We start from the raw sequence: 19559 nt of genomic DNA, 5'->3' as shown, positions 1-19559 counted from the left end.
TCAAACGATGAAAATAAATGAAAAAAAGGATAGATAGTATTTGTTGAATAGGGCATTCAAGCTTCAGGGCTATTTTCTATAAATTGTGGAATTTCGGAAACCATAGAATAAGTCCTGCAATTTCATTGCCGATATAACTTTATACAGCTTCTGTAACAAAGTAATAATTTTATTATGATATATTACTAACAAGAATGTAATAAACCAACTTTGAATGTAATATTTATGTAAGTCTTCATTTCTAAGCTCAAAAGGTTTTATACTTATTTTAAAATTAAATAAGATATTTAATACACTCAGAGTCAAGTTAATTTATTCATGTCAATATTCTTAAAGATATCAGAAGATAATTATTATGCATTGAGAATCAAAAATTCTTTTTTTTACTTTTTTCCCCCTACATTTCAAATTTATTGTATTTCTATCATGGTAGTTATTTTTTTAATTAAGATTCATCAATACACAACAAATATTGGGACAAAAAATTTAATCTTGCCAAGATTCAAAGTAAAAGGGATCATATGAACAACTGCAGTTCCTTGACAAATCATAGATGGCATACAGTATTGCGTTCAATTCGCTTAATCTATATATTCTTACAATAAGAATTCCCGAAGAAATCTATCTATAAGCTCTTAGAAGAGCTGAAACGAATTAGATAGAATAAACGTAAGCATTTTTTTAACCTAAACTTTAAGATTCTGCATAAGTGGAAGATTTAATTAAATGTTTTACTTTACATAAGTAATATGCAAAATAATTTAAAAGTCATTCTAAAATTCAAAAATCGATAATTATTAAAGAAGTTAACTAGAAAGATTGTTACGAGTACTTCTATAGTTAATTATGTACAAGAGTCATCTTTTGATTTGTGTCAAACTATTAATACTATTAATATTACTTAGTAAACTAAATCCCATTTTATTTATATTTTATTTTTTTGTGAAATGACTTTCACATTCTTACGAGTTATTGGTTTCTGCAATTGCTCAGAACGTTTAAATCAGTTTGTACAAACAGGTTTTATTATATTAACCTCTTCGTCATCCGTAACGCGTCTAGCGCGTTCAAGGTGAAACTTCTGCAGGGCGGCTGTTAACACACTTCAAACGTTCTTATACATTTAAATCTTTGAAACGTTTAAAATGCTTTCTGAATTTTTACTTCTGTGAGTTTTTATTTTTGTTTGTTCCAAGGCGAGGTAAAAAAGGAATTTTCGCTGTCAGGAGAGGACAGCGAAAGGGTTAAAACTATAATCGAAGCTTGTGGTTTAATGAAAGGATTTGTCGAGGAATCTATATAAACTATTCTTTGATTTTGGCACTGATGAAAAGTCATCTTTAGAAATCAATTTCAATTGCTAATCTTTTCATCAAACATTTCCTCAAAAGACTAATATTATTTTCTTCAAACGAATCTTTACAACTGCGATTAATTTCATGAATAGATTGCTTCAATCTAATTAACTTCCTTCCTTCGGATACAGAGAAAACGACAAATCTCAGCTGAAAATTCACGGCGAATTCCTCAGAAAGTTTTATACATTTTTACACTTTGATGATCATTGAGTTTGAAAATTCTATTGCTGAGAAAAGCAATTCAACGTTTGAATCGAGAATATGTACTTTTATGTGAAACTTGTAGAAATGCTTTATTCAAGAAAGAACTTAAATTTTGGGACAATTTTATTTTATTCTGTTTGCTCTTCGCAAACAACCAAAGGCACTTTTGATCTTTGCAAATACCAAAATAGTAAACAAAAGTTCTCCTCGGAAAATTCAATGGCAAGAATTTGAGCAATTGCAATTTGGCCAGAATTAAATTCCAATTACACACAAATCTAATTTAAGGATTTATCTAGGCTTAAATTGTGCCAAACGACTTAAGGAATCCATGTATTCCTTAAAACTCTAAATTTGAGTTTCTATTCAACTAGTTTCAAAGAGAATCATTTACTAACTAAATCTAAATAATTTTTAACTGAATTACAATAATCATTTAAAGCAAATATTACATATTTTCAACCTCATCTGATACCATAGGGATCTTCTGGGTTTTTTTTTATATATTTCAACTCTTTGAAATTAGTTAATAACAGATCTTAATTTTTAATTAATAAGAATTTAAATATTTTCGAAAGTAAAACAAAGACCGAGTTTAAGATATATATTCGTTAATTGTTATATAGTCATATATTGAATATGTTTTTGTCTTTCAAATTATTTTTTTCTTTTACTAATCTTGTTTCTAATTCATATAATTTGATAATTTACCACTGAAAAGCATTTACTCTGTATAAACATAATCATAATTCACAAGTATCTAATTGCATTAGTAAAAAACATTTTTACAAATTGTTCTTCAAAATATTATCCAATATAAAAAACATAGACCAATTATCTTTTTTGAAGTATTTATAGTCATTATATTATTAACAAAATATGCATTCTATATTAGTTCAACCTAAAATATTCAACCCTTTTCAGTCACAATCAATATATCGATGATTTTCATATAAAAAAGTAGCATCTGAGGAATATAAAATAAATTTTAGCTCTAAAAATCCTATTTTATAAACTTTGTCGATCGAAAAAAAAAATAATTTTCATTTATTTTAAAATTTGCATTTAGCTATCGCGACATTTTTTGTAGAAATTTTTTAAGTTTCACTATCGAGTCCATTCTTTCCCAGATTTAAATATTTAAAATAGCAAGTAAAACACTGATTTAAATGCAAATGTTTAAAACAGCAAGTAACAAATGAATTAAAATAGCAAACCCTAATTTAAAATAGCAAGTAACAAAATGTTTAAGATAATGTTCGAAAATTCATTTTTATAGAGAATTTTTTTGGCAAGAGTTTATTTTACTGCTATTTCACATTTTCTTATGATTAATACTTCATCAAAACATTATAATTTCGATACAAATAATATAATTATTCATGATAGATTTTTTTATTTGAAAATTATTTGACATCTAAATTATTCAGAAAATTAATTTTTTGAAGATGCTGCTAGTATATAGCATCTGTATGTCATTAGATTTAAATTATTAAATTTTTTATATCAAATAAATATTGCAAGATGAATGATTCTGATAGTAGTTAAAAGTTAGATACATTATATATAGATAAAGTGTAGAGCAAATTTGCACATTTTTATGTTAATTTCTGTTTAATTTGCCATTCATATTGAAGATCAGTTTATATATAGTTTCTTTCCGAAAATTATTTAATAAATAAAAATGGCTTATTCATTAATTTATTTCCAACTTCATATTAAAGTAACGAAAGTACTCATTCAAATTTCAAATTTTTTTATAGATTAAAAAAACGTTGAAATGTGATAAATCCATGTATATTTAACTTACAAATGTACTAAAAATTGTCTTTAACATCTTTCTTCAAAAACCCCAAATTGAATAACCGCTTTCTGAAAATTTGAGAAATGCAGTTTCTCGAATTATCATTCATTTAACCTATAAGTATAATAAATTTAGCAATTACATAGTTTTCTAATTAATACGTAATTTTTCACTAAAAGAATATTCAGTTTTGAGAAATTCCGACTTCGAAATTATCACTAAAATGTTGCGTCACAATGGCTTTGATGTAGCATCATAGCAATATAGATAGATCTGTAACTGAAAATTATTTCTTAACAATTAACAGATATATATAGTAACCATGAAGTTATATTTATTGAATTTTATGCCATTATTTCAGGAAAAATAATCGCAGGATTTAGTGAATTTGTCATCCTTTGCCAAACATCCGCATCGGTACCGGAAGTGTGAGAAAAGCACACTGACCTTACTAATTCAGCCAGCTCGGAAATCCACCATGAGCATTCTACTCCAACTACTGTCCTTGTTGGTCTGTCTACAGACAGTGTGGCCATATCCAATTCAAGATGACGAAGGCTCACTTTTGGAGAATTATGGATTGCGGCTGGCAAAAAGGCCTTTCTATCCGTACAAAGACGCCATCTTGTCTCCTTTTGGATTTTTGGACACTGCCAGAGGTAAGCTAATAAACGTTTTCTATTTATAAGCTCCCTTTTACATTATAATAAAAAACCTTAGTATTAACATTCGAACAAAAAATCTTAGCAATTCTGTCTTCAGACACTTTCCATCCGAAGATGGATGAGGAGTTTGAGTAGGTTTAGAAATTTCTTTTCCAATCCAATGTCTGTTTCTATGCCGATTTGTCCTGTTCAACCCAAATGTTTGAGTACAGGGGGAAAAAAGCGCTATTTTATTTCTAATAGAAATGGATTTTCATAACTATGGATGTTTCAAAATAATTTTTTACAATATCAAAGAAATAAGGTTAAATAATGAAAACGAAGGAACATAGGGCACAAATATAAAATCATTGGAGAATTCTCTGTGACAGATAGAAACCGCTTCATTATTTCTCTAGACTTAAATTATACTTTTTAATAAAAAGTTGGACCGTTATGAATAATTGGCAGTTGTGGATGTTTTAAAAACTTCGAAAAACGTTGTTACACGATTACAGGATATACAATAATTTAACTTTAGCATGAAAGTTTGGGCTAAAATTGCAGGATATTTTTAATTGGCATATTTGCAGCCAATAAACTTGATGATGGACAGATATTATTTGAAAAAATATTTCCAATCTCATTCTGAAGTATTTGCCACAACATAGTATTCGTCATTTTACATCTGGTATCCTGTTTCTCCACCATTTTATTAATACAGCGGTCTTATGAAGATCATGCATTCCGTTTGAGACTACGTGTTCACATGTAAAAATGACTTATGTATTTAAAACGAAACTTTCAAATTATTCGAAGTTATTCTATAACACCTTCTAGTTTCTGCCAACATATTATCATAGACGCTTTTATTGTCGTGATCTTTATTGTAGTTATATTTTTATGTTCCAATTTCTGCATATTTTAATTTATCCATGACAGATTCGTAGTTTCTTCACTTAGAAAAAGAATTATTCTGCTAAGGCAGTTCCTGAAAAAATTCGGATGAAACATTCATATTGAAAAGATTTGAAAATTGATTTGTAGAAGAGAAACATTTTTACTTACTTTATTTACATAAAATAATCAGCAACATTAAAAAAAAATTCTAATGAGCATAAATTGATTTAGTTTGGTTTGCTGGGGGTGGGAGATAAAAGGTTTCTAAACTGCGAAGCTAAAAGAGGGTAGATTCAGAAACAAAATAACGAGAAAGTCATTCTGCATATTATTGAAAATTATCTAAAGATTTTGGTTGCTGACATTATTAATTATAGTTTTAAATCTTATTTAACAAACTATCTGATAAAACAAATGAGGTTTGAGGTTAAATATGTCAAAGTTATTCTGAAAATGCTATTAATATCCCAAATATTTTTTTTTATCAAGATTCTTTTTAAAAAATATTATTTGAAGAAAGAAAATTAAAAATTGCTTATATAAGTCTTAGTAGTTCATAATATGTAAATTCGCTAATGAGTAAAAACATTTCTATTAAATCAAAGCTTATAAATCTGACATTTGAAATTCAGTGAAATTTTATATTCTAGATAGTAAAATTATTCTATTTCATTTAATCAACAAATTAAATAAACTGTTAATAAAAATTAATACATTTATTTTTGTAATTTAAACTTTCATAATTTATTTAAACTGACATGGGAATGAAGTTTATTATCATATGAGTTTTTTAAAAAATACAAAAATATAAAAAGTAGTTCCTGGTATGTTTTCTTTTTAAATCTGTCTTCAGCCATCAGAGACTTTTTGACATTCTCTTTCCGTCTTTGCAACAAAATTTTCTGCAGTATAAAAATAATCAAATAGAATAAAAGTTTGCTATTGAACAAAATTCGAGTCGGGAAAACAATTGTGTTCCCTTTCAGAATAAAACGGTTCGTAGTTGATTCAAGCAGAATACTTCTATTAAAAGTTATTTTTCCTTCTGAAAAGATCTGCAAAGCTTTCGATGTGGATTTCTGCTTTCAACAACATTTAATAGTTTAAACAAAGTTTGAAACTGATCAAATATGTTGGTAGTAACAATGTTCTTGAACTTTTTCTTTGAAAGGAACGCTTTAAAATAATCAATATTCCAATAGTGAAATGAGTAAATAAAATATATTGATTCAAGAAAGGAAATGCCCTTGTTCTAGTTTGAGCACAGTTCAAACATGCTATATCTAGATTTGAAAATTTGTGCTTTTAATTTCAATTGTTTAATTAAAGAGTTATCCTGTTTTATAAAACTCAGAACAATACTTGTTTTCAGTGGATAGTGAGTAATGTATATTTATAGAAAAACAGATGCAATTAAGCCTATCTCTGTAAATTGTTGAAGAAACTAAAATTTAAAAAATGAAAGGTCTCTAAAAGTTTCGAAAATACTTTTTTTTAATTAAAAATTCTTTATGAGACTAATCTTATTGTGATATGAGATAAGAAACAAATGTGTCTGTTTATCTGTTCATATGATTTTTTTTCTGTCATAAACGCTTTTACGCAATGGTAAATAATACCGATAATAATCAATAAAATTTGCATATACCAAATTGCATACATTGGAATTTTTTTCTTTAAAATCACTTTATTATTTTAAAGTTTCAAATTTTAAAAGTTATTTTATTTTGTAAGAGAAAATACTGTAAAGTTCTTAAATAAAAATTATTTAATTAAACAAAATGACAAAGAAAATATTTGTCTTTCCAAAATGTTGTTTCCAACTTCAGTTATATATATAAATAGGCTTTTAAACTCTTTATTAATACAATCTTCTAATTAGATGCTAGAAGTTATTTGGGCATTTAATATTATTTCAATACAAATATAAATGTAAATGGAATCAGAATTAACAAAACCAATTGTTTTTTATCCTATATATCTATTGATTTTTATTTGAGATTTAAATAACAGAAATTCTGAAATTCGACCTAAAAACCAGAAAAAAATGTATGTTAAAATATCAAATTATAATCAAACAAGAATATTAATTTTAACAGTTTTATTAAGATTTTCTTAATTTTTAATTTCTTAGCTATTAAAACTTTTAGTTACATCTAGCACTTCTTTTATTGATATAATATCGACAAATTCAATGGGGTCCAAAATTATTCCTCTGTGTTCTCGCATATTTAGTATCTAGAATATTTTTTCATCCAAAAAATATTCAGACTGCTATAAATACAATAAACTATAGAGAATCAAAAATTTCTATATTTCTGCTTCATTCGTATGTCATGCTCGCTGAATATACGTTAGAACAAATAGATGAGAAAAAAATAAACGCAAGATTATTTTCGAAACTTAATGAAAAGAACAATAAGATCTCAACGATAAATTGAAACTTGTATTCAGATCTGAAATCATCTAGCAGAACATTTTATTACTATCTGTTCATGCAAAACTTTTATTGAAACCGTTTTTTATGTTTCATTGGAAAATCATGAAAGATAATTTACATTAATTACTATAATTATTAAATTCAATAATTGAATTTCAAATTTCAAATTTATTTTTTTAAACATCTATTAGTTTTTTTAAAGTCATTAGCACATCTCATTTTTTTTAAAGTTAAAATCTTTCAATAATTTTTTTTGTAAATTCTTTTTAACATTTTCACCTGATTGAAAAAAAAATCTCAACTGCCTAATACCTCATTAACAAAAGTTAACCTCATCAACAAATCTCATTAACCTCTCTTACCTCATTAACAAAATTTAATTTTATGATGACGAGAAGAATACGTAAGCATTGTTTTCGTAATTTTCCTATATTAGTGAAATAAAATCTCATTCAGACCACAATGAAAAATAAAAATTATTTTATTTAGATTAAATATGAGATTGATTTTGAAAATTGTTTTTGTCGTGTCATTGTTTTTTAGCATTATATATTTCGAATTCCAATTTTAGTTCATTAATTTCAAGATCATTTTATTTCCTAATGAATATACACAAATATTGTTGAAATTTCATCTTTGAAGTATTTGGTTATAAAATTTAGTTTGCAGAATAGATCGGTTGGAAGTTTTTCTTCTTTTTAATTTTAACAAACAAATGATATCAATCTTGAATTTTAACAGAAAAAAGTCATTTAGAGTGCTTACATAATTAAATGAAATACATTTAACACCATTTGAAATTATTTTTCTTACATAATCTTTATTGAATGAATATTTAATGGGAATTATTTTAATATATTACTACTTTGAAAGTAACAGTACTCCAATGAGGCAACTTGGCTGCGGTGAACTGTTGAATCGTTCGAGTGCTATTAGTAAAGACGTGACTCTAGTAACATATGGGCTCAATGAATCAATCGATATACTGGGAAGCCAGATGAATTCAGAATGAAAGAGAAGGGGGATTCAGTTCGTGTGAAGGCGGTTTCTGTTGATAAACAATTCTATAATGCAGGACATATATTGAAAAGAAATTTTTGAAACAAGTGCTAAAATTTGATCAATCTTTACACTGTAATTTTTATTACTAATCAAATGATAATACTATTAGTTTAAGACTATATTTTCTACATTTGCAAGCTGAAGACTGAAGCCCTATATTTTCTAAAATATTTATTTTTATGGTAGTTAATGTACTGTAAATAATTTTAAACCTTGAGAATTTTTCGTTCTTAAACGCAAAATGTAACAGATTTTCAATTTTTAAAAAGTGAGCTGAATAGCATGAGAATAACATACCATAATCCATTTGAAATAGAAAATAAATATAGTAATTTTTCTTATTTCCTTAACTAGTAGCACTTTTACCGACATAACCATAGCACTTTTTCGTTAATACAGAATCATATAAATTTTTTTTTAAATTTAGAAAATGAGAAAACCAAATTATAAATTATTGACTGTAATTATTAATATAAAATTATTGACAGTAATGGTATTTCTATAATTATATTAATATGCCCTCGAATATCTTAATTTATTCCCATGGTACTTTGCGTTTCTCTTCGTAGAATAGTAAAGAATGGAATAAAAAATTTGGAATTATCGTAGATGACTAAATATTTTCAAAATTTGATACAGAGATGCATGTTTGGCACCAAGATCACATACCAAATTTCATTATAGAGCCTATTCAGTTTTTAAATACAGTATTTGCATGCATTCGAATATTAAGATCTCAAATCACTCAATACATATAGAGGTCAATTGTTTTCCGAAATTTATTACAGATTTATAGATCGAGGGATAAAGTTGTACGCCAAATACATTCATCCAATTCATTGTGTTTTATAATGTTTGCGTGTACACGGACGTAGAATTCTCAAATACATATTTCATCCATAATCTGATAGGATTCTACAATTTTGATGCGAATACAAAGTACCAAACTTTTTTAATTAGCTTCATTCAGTTATTGAGTTATCTCGCTCATATTAAATGTATGTTCACGTCAAATTACTCATTTTACTGTTACTTTTATTGCTTAAATCAACAAAGTTATTTATAATCATTTTGATGACACTTCTTCCTGATAGTAAATGTAAAAATAAAAAAGGTTCTATAATATAAACACATAATTAATTAATACTATTAGTTATTAATGATATAATTATGTTTCTGAATACAAAAAAAAATCAATGAAACTGAAATAAAATGTACACAAATTCTAATGTGAACCCCTTCTTTCTTCACGCAGAGATTAAAATAACTTTCTCGTGGCATTTAAATGATCTTCTCCGATGCGTCTGCAACGAAAGCTTATTAAAGAATTAAAATTCGGAAGAATGAAATGAACCCCCTTAATTGCCTCTCATTTGATAATTACACTTTCAAAGAGTTCCGTAAGACCTAGTCTTGAAAAATTTCTACTCGATTTAATCTTCTTTTATAAAGCAATCATTTAAATTAATTTCCTCCTTCATATGTTTTATTAATACCCAGCATATTAAGTGAAAAACTGATTAGAAATATCAGTCGAGTAGATGTTTTAAGTTATTTCCTTCGCATACGAATTTCATTTCTAAAATGTTCGAAAAGGCTGATTTTCTTTTAATCCTTGATAAAAATATTCCTTCTGAGTAATTGATTCTTTTATTCTTTTTGGAAATATAATTGAAGAACTCCTTCAATTTTAAAGTCAAAAAGCAAAATTTTTTAATAGCTTTATTTTCAATGAAATTACTTGACAAATTAAATTGAGGCGTGTTAAATTAAGGTGTCATAAGTTTATTAAAAATATAATTAATTGGAAAATAAACAATTGATTAATTAAATCTACTTAAATAAGCTGCGAATTAAACATCTATTTAAAGAATTATTTTGATCGCTATGAATCGGAGAAATGCAAGATATTTCATAGGAGAGTAATCCTTCCTTGCATTAAAAAATGCAAGATATTTTAATACGAGAGTAATCCTTAACACTTTTAATTAATATTTAACGGTAAATCTTAGAAAATTTTCACAAAATTAATATTTATTCAAAGGCAATTTTAAAACAATGTTAGAAAATGAACAAATTGTTTTATATCTAGAGGAAAATTTATATCATATTTTATTAGTTCGATCCCATTAAAAAAATGTAATTTGTTTCCCATTTTATCTCATTAATTACTATTTACAATGCGCCAAAAATGTAACAATTTATTTGCCATTTCAATGAAAAATATTAAGGAAAATTCAGTATTGAATTAAGATAGTTATTTAATTGATTAAAAAGAAACCTAATAAATTTTGTTTTAAGATAGCAAAAGGCCAAATTCCAAGTGTAGAATATATTCTGCAGAATATGACTGAATTTAATATTTATAAATATATAATCACACCATATTCTAATCAATTCAAAGTATACCAAATAATACAACATACTAGTTGGAATATTATATACCAAATTTTCCCCAAGAGGAAAAATTTAAAATAAAGCAGGAAAGAATAGACAACTTTATCTATTAGCATATACTTTTATTAATGTAATAATCAATACTAAAGCTATGTTATCGTTATTTTTTGCCGTTTTATCCTGATAGTAAAATTACAATTTAAAACTACTGTGATAAAAGATTTTTTTAAAACTTCACGAACAAATGACTCGTATTCTTACCATTTAATCAAAATGCGAAAAAATACTATAACAAAGTAATAGATTAAAATCGCATTAAATTACCTAAATGATTTTAATATCACATTCTGAAAATACTTCTATTATATAAGATTTGAAATGTATTACGATGCATATGTTATAAAATTATGTTTTTAAATATCAAATGTTAATCAATGATTTCTAGCAAAATATTCTAAACCATTCTTTCTTTTCCAAACAGTTACTCAAGGTCAAAGAAAGAAGGCTGTTGATTCCACCTTCATTCGATTTGGAAGAAGCTCATCTAGTGAATCTGGCAATGGAAGGACGATGGAAAACCACCCTTCCTCTTTGCTGTTGGAAGACAGTCCCGAAGTCCACCAACCCGACTCTTCCCCAGAGCTGTCCGATCTTCCTAAAGTCGGTCTTCCTCAACGATTCCTCCTCAACCACAATGGCTGCCGAGTTACCAGCACTCAAGAATTGAGAAAGGCCCTTTTGAGCGATCCCAACTGCATTCGAGCTTTCCAAAAGGCGAAAAAAGAGAACGTGAACGACACTTTCATAAGATTCGGTAAACGCGAAGCCCCTTCTGAAAAGGAATTCGAATCTGTGAATTCGAACGAGGCCAGATAAGATCTAGTTCGGATTCTCAGCGGGGAATTAAACCTGTCATCAATTTATGTTCCATCCCTTTACTCCCCTCTCCCCCCGTGTTAATTTTCGTTCGATAGAATAAAATTCCTTTTTCGGATCATTTTATTTCTCTAGAACGTTGTTCCATCTTCATTTGAGGGAGTTAGTTAATTGGTTGAAAGGCAATGCTGATTAAAGAACGTGCGAAGTTGTAATCGCTTGATTTACCTTGTTCATACAAAGAATAGGTCTTTATATATACATATATATAATATGCATTATATCTCATAATTAGAATGAAATGTATTTCTTAGTATTACTCATTATATCGCTTATCGTTTTATTGTTGATAATTTATTGTTGTATTTTGTAAACATTCTTGCTTTTCATTACTTCATTAATCTGATAGGCAAAGAACGATTCTCATAAATAATCTTTACTTGTTGTTTGTCATATTATTTATATCATAATTCCATTAAAGTGGTTATTTCCTTTTAAAAATAGGCAAGAATATAATTTGATAAAAAAAAATTTCTTCTCGAATACTTTATCACTATCAAATTTTTTAAGAACATAAGCATAATTAAAAGTCTGGATTTTAAAGAATTTATAATTCTATGAATTTAATTTCCTACAGAAAAATTTTTTTAACATGTCTTATTTTACCAAATTATACCCATGTTGCAAATGTCACGAGTTTTGAAATATATAGTCTTAAATTTCTGTAATTATTCCATTAAAGGAAAACATTTATTAAAAATGCATAATTCTATTTTGAATATTATCATAATATCCTGCCATTTTAGGATATTTACTTATTTTATTAGATGTTTATTAGGCTTAATGAAAAGAAAAATTCAATATATTAAGTATTGGATGCCTTTTGTAGTATTCAAAGCTTTCTCGTTGCGATAATATACTTTAAGGATTTAAATATTTTAATTCATATATAATTATATTTATAAAATTGTAAAATATTCTTTTAAAATAAAACACCAATAGAATTCAGAACAAATTTATTATAGCAATTTTTAAAAAAATTGCGAACTTCGTTAATTTGTTCATATTTTTTTAAATCCTTAAATAATTTAAAATGTCACAAATTTTTAATTAAGGTATTGTAGATATGTAAATACATACAAACATACATAAATGTATAGAAATTGATTTCCTAATTGCATAAATTACAATGACAAAAAAATGTTTTTAAAATTCTTATGTTATTTTATCACCACATTCAGATATATATAAATTATTTTTGTAAATAATGCAGGAGAGAGCTTTGTTTACATAAAAGGGGCAATTAATCTTTTCACATCGCTTATTATAAATTCATATTTACCCCATTTTAATGCATTACTTTTGAAAATAATGAATATTATTATTTATCTTTTAATTATTATATTAATCTATTAATATTATTTATCTATTAATTATTATGTAAGGTATTCTGACTAATTAATCAAGTAATGTACGAACTTCATTCATTCTTTTTACTTTTATCATTATATAATTAAATAAAACGATTATCAAATTAAAAATATTTTTTAAAGTCCGTCATTCTTCAAATATTAGATAAGCATTAGCACGTTTATCTAATTTCTGGACAAAGAAATGACAAATATGATATCTTCGCAAGCAAATATATATGTTATTGTAAATATGTTTATGTGCTTTAAGTTTCATTTATGTAATATTTCATGAACTTGACCATAATCTTTCTATGAACGAGGTATTCTGACTAATAACATCAAAGATGTCTTTTACGTTCTCCGCAGTATGTTTGGTTACTTTCTATTAGACTCGAGTTGAAAAGAGTCTCACACAGCAAACGCGGAACCGAATCTTAAGAAGTGGTCCGCGTGCTATGAAGAGAAATAGTTATTTCCTCAAAAAGCTTTCGAAGGAAGCTTATGTAGAAAAAAAATTATGATGAAAATAATTTTCTTGTGTTTTCTTGGATACAAATCCAATTAATAATTTCACAAGGATAAATAAAGAATAACGTTGAAATATAGTCTTTGTGTTTCTTTTTTTGATTTCATATTTTGCAGCATACAAGTGTTTACAATCGGATGCATACATTAAATTGCAATTTTTAAGCTATTTTTTTGTATCAGCAGTTTTTAAGAAAAGCTTTTCTTTATATAATATCGATTCAAAATAATTTAGATGCAAAATTATGGATCGTTTTATATAAAAGAATATTTAAAATTTTCAAAATGTAATTCTGATTCAAGGTTCATTCAGTAGAGGGACAAGAAAATACAAAACATTAAGTTAAAAGCAATTTTTATGAAATTAGCGTATTAGGAAAATATTTCTGAGCAAAAACAAAATTTAAAAAATACATAGTATTTAGAATGTGCCAACGCTGCTGCATCTAAAACACGAATGAATTTAGCCAAACTAGAAATAAATATTGATCTCAAGTTTAATTTCCATAAATTAGAATAAAATGAAATAAAAAAGGAAGGAAATGGTGAATCCGGCTTGAAAAATTCAAGGATAGTCTTCAAGCAGGGATTCATACCAAAGAATTTTTATGTGAGGGATTCGACTTTCGTCCAACAATCCAACCCGAATATCCCAAGAATTTATTAAGGTTTTTTAAAAGACAAGAATTAGTCAATACAAAACATCGACATTAAATTCAGGCATTGAAAAGCGAAATTACTAATTTAATAAACAAATTATTTCAAAAATTCAAATCCATATCTGAACAATTAAAGCTGAATACAGCTAATCAAAATACTATAAGATATTAAACAAGAGACAAGCATCGAACCATAAAATTACTTATCAATAAATTTGGAAATCAAATATAATTACAAATGAAACATACATATTGAACTTAAATATCACAAATAGAAAAACTAAACTTACTTCTGAATAGGCGTGTTACTTTAAAATTTGCACTTTCCCGCGTTTAAGCCAAAAACGCCTACAATGCTTTGTCAAAGAGAAACGTCAATACACGATTTAGAGTGAACGATAACAGAGCCATCTATTAAGCTAAAATAAAATCAAAAGATGAAAAATAAAATACAATGTAGATTTTCATATGTTTAAAAATTTTAAAATACCGATAAACTTCCTTTTATTAAAACCCATGTATCGCAGAAGTTTTCAAGAAAAAGTTATGATTTAATAATTTTTTTTTGTTGCCCCGATATAAGAATCTTTTATTGCAAATTTTTTAATCTTGTTAAAATGCGAAAAATTCGTTTTTGAAAATTGCAGTTTAAATTAGAATGAAAATATTTATTTTAATTATTTTGAAGTTAACTCATCCCTTTTAGTGTAAAAATCTACTAAAGTTTTCCCCATTAGAAATTTCCATTTTTAAATCCAAATTAGATGATTTAATTAAATCCAAATAAATTAGTTCAATTTAAATTTAATTCTTTTGAATAACAATTAATTATAATATTAGGAATATCTATGTTTAACAAAAGTAAATCATCAATATATCTAAAATCATTTATTAAATTGTGTTTGAATATTTTTTCATAGTAGAGTAGAAAAATATTAGCTACTATTCTAATTTCTTCCATTTGTTTTTAAAAATTAATCCTTTAGAAGATATAATTTCCTGGAGATGCGTTAAAAAATAAATTGAAAGGGGAAGAAAAATTTAGAATGAGGAAAAATTAAACATTAAAAAAATTCTATTGAACAGGATTTGGATATTTTTATTTCTAAATTATCTAGAAAATAATCATTGTTCATCGGAGGGGTTCGAAGAATGGAAAGTGAAATTTATCGAAGAAGTCAAGACTAAATTTAACTCTTAAAAATAACAGATCCCAAGAAATATACATTTATGTAAATAAATTGTTAAAGAAAGAAATAAAAAAAGGAAAAAAGTGCTTATTATTACTGTAGTAGATAAAGCAGAAAATAACTTCTGCTTAATTTATATTATTTAATAATATTATCATTATTTGGAATTATTTCGAACCAGTAAGTAAATTTGGTCAACTATAAATTAATTTAAATGAACGTGGATGCAAGAAAATTTTTTAACATACATAGTCCTCCCCCAATAAAAAGCATAAAAAATTCAAAATGCTTAAAAAAAATCCTCTTAATTTTAAAATTTTTTCTTGTTTCAACACTTTTGACTTTTACATATTTATTTCAATATAACGAAACTGAACGAATCCTAATATATTGTACTTTTCATCAGATTAAATATTCTTTCCTGCGATAATATAAATTTCCCTTTATTGAAAACTATTTATCAGAAACTGAAATTACCTGCTATCAAGAGTCTCGGACTCTTTATCTATGAAAGAATATTATTGATGGAAATTTCCTATAAATAATATTTATTAAACATATTTTAACCAAAATTGTTAAAAATGCATGTCAAAAATATGTTACCAATGACAGTATATAATTTAAAAGTATGGTAACATATAATTGATGATACTCAGAGATCTAAGACTTAACATACAATGATTACTATAAAAAAAAAATTTTTTTTTCATTTCCAACTCATTTCTTTATATCAGCAGTTCTCCCCCCCCCCCTCTTTAGGAATTTGAATTATTCACTATCTGCATCAAATAAGTAAATGATTTTTTTGTAAAATATCAAATTCATCCTCTTAATGAATGAACAGCGTAAGAAAAATAAATGCTGCTTTCATGTCTTTCATTTAGAAGAAATTAACTCTTTTTAAGTTATTTAACAGCTAGACATCACACTAAAATTATTTTGAAACAGATGCATACAATACTTCACATTAGACAGAAATAATTGATTGCTCATATTCCCCCCGTCTTCTTTTTTATCAATAAAAATCGAAATAGTAATTCAGACAAAGTACTATTCAAATTTTTACACCGAAAAAACAAATATTTTGTCAAAGGTGAGGTATCCTTATATCACTATATTCATTCAAAATGAAATAAAAAAATTTTTTCTAAATAATTTTATAAAAGTCCAATATGGTCGAAAATTAAAAAGCTGGTTTATTATATAAAATAATGTAACAGTTTGTGTTATTATTTTAATAATAGCCCAAATAAAAAAATACCCAATAATTGTGACACTAATTAGTCTATTTAGGAAAATAAATAATTCGTCTTTTTGATAAAATAAAATACATAATAATTTATAAATTTTCTAATTTATTGCATCTAGTAAATTTCAAAATTGAATTATGAAAAACAATACAATACATGTATTATTTTTCACTTCGGCAAAACAATTAAATATACTTTATAAAAAATGTACTTTGTTTCCAAATCATCTGTTTTGAAATAAAAGGTCTGTTAAATTAATTTTTATATTAAGTTTGAAATAATTATACAAGATCAATTATATTTATTTAATTTGAACTTTATATAACGTCAACTTACGTTATAATTAAATTCAAATATTTCAGATATAAATAAAAGCCATCGTTAAATCTGCAATTTGCTTTATTTTTCGGAAATTGAAATGGAAGATTAATTCAGTATATATCCAAGATTTCGAAACAAATAACAAATGAAGTAAGCTTACTTCTTTCCTAAAGTTTTTAATGAGCTTTCATTACTGAATAACATATTGTCTCATATGTCTATTTCTATATATTGTCTTCTTTTAATATTGCTGATATTTACTATAGAAATTGTCCTTATGAAATTACTTCCGAATTGAAAGTATATAATTTTGTATGACATCTATTTGACATGAGTATTAATTCTGTTGTTTCCAGAAATATACAGACACATCATTCAATTTTAAAATATTCTCTTTGCTGGAATAATAAATTTATAATAATATCTAAAATTAATGCAATTAAATTATACAATAACAGTTATGATTATATAATATAATTATGCTATTGATACAATAAAGTTATATATTTGTACACAATGATAGAAATAAATATGAATGCATAGTATTTCTGTTTGTACAGCATATTCTGTTCTTTTACATTATGGTAGACAGACAAATATTGCATCATTGCATAAGTCTGGAGTCTCAGCGACATCTGGAGCAATACATAACATGATGTAATTCTAGAGATAAAATATTCTATTTTTCTGTATTTCAGTGGAAAATAAATAAACTCGTTTTGAATGGGTTTTAATATTTTCGAAGAAGCTTACTAATGATACAAATGATTATTTCTGTATAATGCTTTTGGTAAAATCTGTGAGAATGTCAAAAACAAAAATAAATTTACTGCACAGCATTCAAGTATGCTTTTTGTTGTACGGCTTGAAGACTGTTTCAAATCCTTTTATTTCCTCGAACATCCGAAAGATTTTATTATCGACTTTCATGATGTCTTACAAACAAATAAGCGCAATCCGGAAACGACAACAACACGGATTCTTAAAACTCATGTCGTTAGTGCATGTTTCTCGGATTCTCTGTCGTATAAAATCACACAGGAAGAATTTAATTAATTTAAACTAATCAAAAGGCAAAAAAGATATATTAAGGACAAGGCTTCATAAATCGAATCTTCTTGTAGCAAGTACTTAAATATATTCGTCACGATAAACTGCGATCTTTAATTGTACAAAAATCTAAATGATGTATTATATTTCAATATTGAAGGTATATTATACAGTATTGTATTATATTGAAATATACACATTATATTTCAATATTACAAGAACTAACAATATCACGTGGTTTTCAGGAATAATTCTGCATAAAGACTCCGCCAAGTTTCGTTTCAAAACCATTTTTTGTTGCATAAAATGAACAAATTGTCAGTCTAGATGCACGTACAGGGTACTTGCAATAAATGTAAAACAATATACAGTAGACTCCCGATTATCCGCGCCTGCCGCACTAAGTTTTTTTTTTTTTTTTTGCTTCCAAGCAAAGAGAAAATGCTTCCAAAGCATAAAGCAAGCACAAAAGACTGATTTCTTCAAAAAGGTGTCGTTTTACAGTTATGCTTTTGTAATTACATATTACATTACAGTATTAAAACAGTACATATGTATTAATTTTTCTGTGTATCCTTGACGCCTCTCGTAAGTACAAAGCACTTTTCTGTTTTCATTAACAAAATGCATTTTAGGTTAGTTTTGAGTGATATACTAAAATATTAAGCGTTAGTTAAACATTTCCTGCTGTTTATTTTACGTTTTATTGTACATAAAACGATTTTTCAAAGTTGGAATGACTGTTTTCTCTTTTGCTATACCCGTTTTTAGCTTTTTTCGGATTATCCGCGATTTTTGTTATCCGCGGCGGCCGCGCCACCCAATTCCGCGGATAATCGGGAGTGTACTGTATATACAAGTTATATTGCATTCATTACAAGAAATGTTTTAGCATATCTGTACTGTTCATATCTATATCAATGGATATTCAACATGCATTACCAAATACAGCTGTTTCTATGGTAAAGAGACAGCTGATTTATGTATTTTTTCTATATCGAAAGAAGATGGCATCTTGACATCTGAACAAACCGTTATTGTTAATCCAAAATTTAAATAATTATGTATAATTATACCATCGCTTTTACACACAAAACTTGACTTTGATAACAATCGATAAAAAGTCCTGTTTGAATAAATCCGATGTTTAAATACTTGGAAGAAGAGTTCTACTGACTGTGCGAAACAAGAATAAGAGAGAGTGTTCTGAGATCTAATTGCTCTTCAAACATTGAAATTATAAATATGTGCTTCAATGTAAAGAAAAAAAGAAATGCGAAATGCTCTTTACCATGTATGAAGAAATTTCCTTTGGAACTGCAGAACTACAAATTATGAAGATTAAATTAGCGCATTACAGTAATAGGCTGTTTAATATTCACTTTCTGGATTCTCACTGACTTTCTTTGGTCTTTCTTAGTCCTTTAAGGTAATATTGCACACATGAGCTGCACAGAAAATCATGCT

General features: G+C 26.3%; 1 protein-coding gene across 2 annotated transcripts in view; it reads left to right on the top strand.

The window, feature by feature from the left end:
- The window catches only part of LOC129964196 (uncharacterized), an 82156-nt gene extending 68458 nt beyond the window's left edge, over nucleotides 1-13698 (top strand). For both annotated transcript variants that reach the window (XM_056078917.1, XM_056078918.1), the window contains exons 2-3: nucleotides 3728-4025; nucleotides 11291-13698. In XM_056078917.1, the coding sequence (XP_055934892.1) occupies nucleotides 3845-4025; nucleotides 11291-11685 (576 nt within the window). In that variant the 5' untranslated portion in view covers nucleotides 3728-3844 and the 3' untranslated portion in view covers nucleotides 11686-13698. The remainder of the gene's footprint in view (nucleotides 1-3727; nucleotides 4026-11290) is intronic.
- Nucleotides 13699-19559: the final 5861 nt, after the last annotated feature.

This window comes from Argiope bruennichi, chromosome 3 (assembly GCF_947563725.1).
Source record: "Argiope bruennichi chromosome 3, qqArgBrue1.1, whole genome shotgun sequence".
In the NCBI taxonomy this organism is placed as follows: Eukaryota; Metazoa; Arthropoda; class Arachnida; order Araneae; family Araneidae; genus Argiope; species Argiope bruennichi.
Note: the sequence above shows the minus strand (reverse complement) of the source record. Positions and strands in the feature narration are given on the sequence as shown.